General features: G+C 47.9%; 1 protein-coding gene across 1 annotated transcript; it reads right to left on the bottom strand.

The window, feature by feature from the left end:
• Positions 1-1626: 1626 nt before the first annotated feature.
• On the bottom strand, positions 1627-3718 carry LOC109747569 (uncharacterized). The gene has a single exon (XM_020306607.4). The coding sequence runs from the start codon at positions 3474-3476 to the stop codon at positions 1899-1901; it is 1578 nt and encodes a 525-aa protein (XP_020162196.1). The 5' UTR covers positions 3477-3718; the 3' UTR covers positions 1627-1898.
• Positions 3719-4284: the final 566 nt, after the last annotated feature.

Raw genomic sequence — 4284 nt, 5'->3', positions numbered from 1 at the left:
ATGATGTGATCCCGTTAATCAAATGACAACTCATGTCTATGGCTAGGAAACTTAACCATCTTTGATTCAACGAGCTAGTCAAGTAGATGCATACTAGTGACACTTAGTTTGTCTATGTATTCACACATGTACTAAGTTTCCGGTTAATACAGTTCTAGCATGAGTAATAAACATTTATCATGATATAAGGAAATATAAATAACAACTTTATTATTGCCTCTAGGGCATATTTCTTCAGCAAAGGATGTCCAGAGTCTACCAGGTAAAAGGTCAATGGTATACTCAGTGTGCAAATTGAAACACTTTATGATGGGCATGCATATGATAATGGGGCAAGTAAAACTGGGGCTTTCAAGTATCTAAACCGTAGGCTCTGGAGCAAGGTAAAAAGATGGATTGAGAAAGCAATCTCTGCCGCATGTAAAGCAATTTTGATCAAGTTAGTGGCACAAACAGGCTCGGTTTTTTCTGTGTCTTGTTTTATACCAGGGGACTATGTGAACACTTAAACAAGCTCATCCGACAATTCTTTTGGGAAAGCAAAGAAGGGAAGCGTAAGCATCATTGGGTCTCCTCGAAAACAATGACACAACCAAACAAGTATGGAGGACTTGGTTTTAGAGATCTTGAGCTCTTCAACCTAGAATTATTAGCACGGTAGACTCAGCAGCTGTTGATGAAGCCTGCCTCTCTATGTGCAAAATTACTCAAGGCAATTTATTTTCTGGAGGGCAACATCTTGGATGTCACGGTGGGTTCTCACCCTTCGCAGGTGAGGCGGTCGTTGATTGAGCGGAGGGACGTGCTAGCTCAAGGCCTCATTCGAAGGATAGGAGATGGAAGTTCCACGCACATATGGTCACATAATTGGATTCCCAGGGACACTGCAATGGAACCAATCGGCTGCTTGAGGTGAACTGATGTAGGGTGAAACCCTAAGTTCATGATCTTTTCATACTTGGAGGGGGGAAGGAAAAATCAAGAGAAAAAATGATTTAGTAGCATTGCTATTACTCTTTAAGAAGAAAGATGTGGAAAAAAGGTTAAAAAAATGCACACAACTTTCCACTAAAATTACACCTTTTATAATATGTAAACAACATATTTTTGCGTAATTTTCTCACATATTTCATAGTACTTGTGTGTATACATTTACACTCAACCAACATCTCAAATATACCTACAAAAGGAAAATAAGATAAAAACAACTAATAAAGAAATCCAAAAGGAGAAACACATGAAAACAAAAAAAAAAACAAAGGGAGAGAGGGGGAGGGCTGGGGTGGCACATGTAATGGGCTCCAGCCCGCTAGCAAATCGACTGACCAAAATATGTGGCCAGTCAAAAAACAAACAGCCCACAGTCACCAAATAGACCAGATAAAAAACAGAGCACAAATCCTAAAGCAAAATCAACGGACTAAAAAGTTGTCTGGCCTAAAATTAATATCAGGCAGCTTATTATATATAGCTAAAGTGTCAAATATAAGATGTTTCTACAGTTCAAATGTTCCTAAATATAATCGACAGTTCAATTTGAATTGTCAAAACATCTTATATTTCGGAACAGAGTGTAGATGAGAACAAAGTCTCATCTAACACTTACATCCTTCAATTAATCAAACAAGAAAAACAAAAAAATCTTCACGGTTCTCCGCTTAAAATCAAATGGTCCGAAAGTTAGATGATGTTAATTCTCATTTAGATGAGACCTAGCTAGCCACATCTTATTTGTTCCTAGAGCTGCCGCTGGACATGGAAAACTTAGGCTGTGGACATGGAGAACTTAACTAATCAAATTATTCGAGTTTATTGAAAAATACCCACACAAAGCATCAAGTCCGCCAGAGATCATATATGGATAAGGAACGCCAGAAGCCTGTAAGACATGATAAAATTCAGCCAAAAACTAGTTGAACAGGTGAGGAAGGAACCCCATCCATGATCTGCTTCAGCGTGTAGTCCTTCTTCTCGTCCGTCCACGAGTGTGGCTCCGTCACCATCTCCCAGTCCCAGAGCCCCTTTCTCTGCGCATGCCCGTTCCTGAACAAGGCGACACGGCGCAACGCCGTGCATGCTCCGACGGCGAAATTGACAAGGTAAATCTGCCTTTTGGTTCCCTCGAAACCAGCAACCACAAACTCCTTCAAGTGGTGCTGCCGAAGCTCGCTGGGCTGCCATGAAATTTCTTTACCAGGCTTGTCCTTGCAGGAGGCAATGTTGATGTGTAGGATCTCGAGAGAAGGCGTCATCTCAAGAAAGAGACGAGGCCACGAAGCATCCAAGGAAGACGGCACATCCGTGACCAGCAGCCGCCTCAGGCTAGGCAAATACGACAACGGGGAGCTAGACGGCACGATCCATCTGTCAGGACCAGTGAACCGGACAATGAGGCTGGTTATGTTGGGGGTGCACCGAAGAAACATGTCAAGCTCTAGCTTCAGCCGCTGCGCAAAGTATTGCCGTGCGCCTTCCAGAGCAACACCAAGATGCAGGGCGAAGTTGTATTGCCTCAGGGAGGGAATCAAGTTATACTCGAAGAAGACCAGTGTACCTCCCATGCAGGCTAGGCTCTCGAGACAGGGGAGAGCCCCCAGCCGTATCCATCGGAATTTGCAATTGTCAAAGACAAGCTCTCTGATCTCTGAACTGGGGGCGTCCACCTCCACCGGCAAGAGTGCGCCCGAGCCGCTCCTGCAGATACACGAGATGAGGTGCAGGGTCTGCAGCTTTGGGCACGAGGCCAAGACACCCTCGTAGGCGGCCGGGGGCGTCGATTCCGGAATGTCTCGCAGGACGAGCATGGTGAGCGCACCGTACTCATGCAGCGGCGGGAGTAGGCAGCCCCCAAGCTTGAGGCTTCGCAGGGATGCGGCGCCGGGCTCCTTGCACATGCCATGGCTGGGAAAGGCGTGGACGACGTCTGCTTCATAGTAGAGTGGCTTGGCAATGACGTCGAGGTCCTCGACGCCCCAAGCATCAATGGCCTCCGCGATGAGCCGGTTCATGGAGGAGCCGTTGCCGGTGGTGTAGAACTCGAGACTCAGCCTCTTGAGGACCCCCCGGCGAGAGCGAGGTCCTTGCTGCAAGAGGCTCTCTACGGATCTGTTCAAGGCGCGCATGGCGCGGCGCTCGTACCTCTTGATGTTAGGCAGGAGCTCCAGTCTGACGGCGTGGCGTCTGTACTGCAGATGCGCTGCTGCTTTGCCGTAGATGTCCCGGTGTAGGAGGACCCATCGGTGGTAGCGCGGCGGGAGTATGTCGCTTATCTTCAAGTCCAAGGCGGACAGCTCGCGGGGGAGGTGCGCCCAGCGCCTGGAGATCGAGCCGGCGCCGAGCGCCGTGCGGGTGTCGAGGCGGCGGAGGACGAGGAGGAGTAGATCGTCGGAGAGGTCGCTCATCCGGTCGGCAAGTTGCCGGCGCAGGAATCGAGCCGCCCCGCTCGCGCGGCTGCTCCTGGCCGTGGCCCTGGCCATGAGAGAGCTGCCTCCAGCTGCGCGACGAATCGAGTAGCGACTAGCGAGCAGTTGCCGGGTCGCGCTTAAAAAGAGCCTTGGGCATCGACATCGAGGCCTGCTCGGATAGGGACTGACAAGTTTGCGGCTTGTCTGTGCCGGAATCGGATTGCCTGCGAGAAGGGGTTTGGGTGGGATTTGGGGGAAACGCACGCAGCGCCGCCGGCGACTGAGGGGAGAGATGGGGAGTGGACGGACAGTGAGGGAACGCACTAGAATTACGGAAACAGCCTCCTAGGCCCAGCCTGGCTGAGGAGGAGGTCGCACGATGAATGGGCCCGAGTGGGCTCCAGCCTCCTTCCAGAGTCTTCCTTCCTCGGCCTCACTCCTTCGAGAATTTTCGAGAGGAGAAAAAGGGCATTTCCTATTTGGCGCTTCAGGCGCCGACCCCCACTCTCAACACGCGCTGCAGTAACCACACAGCCAACTAACCCGATGCGATTTTCTCATAAAAAAACCTAACCCAATATCTTTAGTTGCATTTTTTTCTTCTTTCTTCTTTTTCCTTTTCTTTTTATGTTTTCATCTTTCTTTTTTTGATCAACTTTATTCAAATTCGTAAAATGTTTCTTCAAATCGATGAACTGTTTTCTCAACATTTATGTTTTCATTTGATGTTTTTTTCAAATTTGATGAACTTTTTTTACAAATTCATGATTTGTTTTTCAAAACCCGTTATGGTAGACGGGGCTTTTTTGCCGGGGTTATGGTAGATGAATATACTATAAAAATTACTTATAGCAAATTCACAATGATACAAACCAAGAAT

This window comes from Aegilops tauschii, chromosome 3 (genome assembly GCF_002575655.3).
Source record: "Aegilops tauschii subsp. strangulata cultivar AL8/78 chromosome 3, Aet v6.0, whole genome shotgun sequence".
Taxonomy (NCBI): Eukaryota; Viridiplantae; Streptophyta; class Magnoliopsida; order Poales; family Poaceae; genus Aegilops; species Aegilops tauschii.
The sequence above is the reverse complement of the archived record's forward strand: the minus strand, read 5'-3'. Positions and strand labels throughout refer to the sequence as shown.

Excerpts from the sequence above, each read along its gene's own strand:
- LOC109747569 (XM_020306607.4), bottom strand. The coding sequence starts at position 3,476 with ATGGCCAGGGCCACGGCCAGGAGCAGCCGCGCGAGCGGGGCGGCTCGA.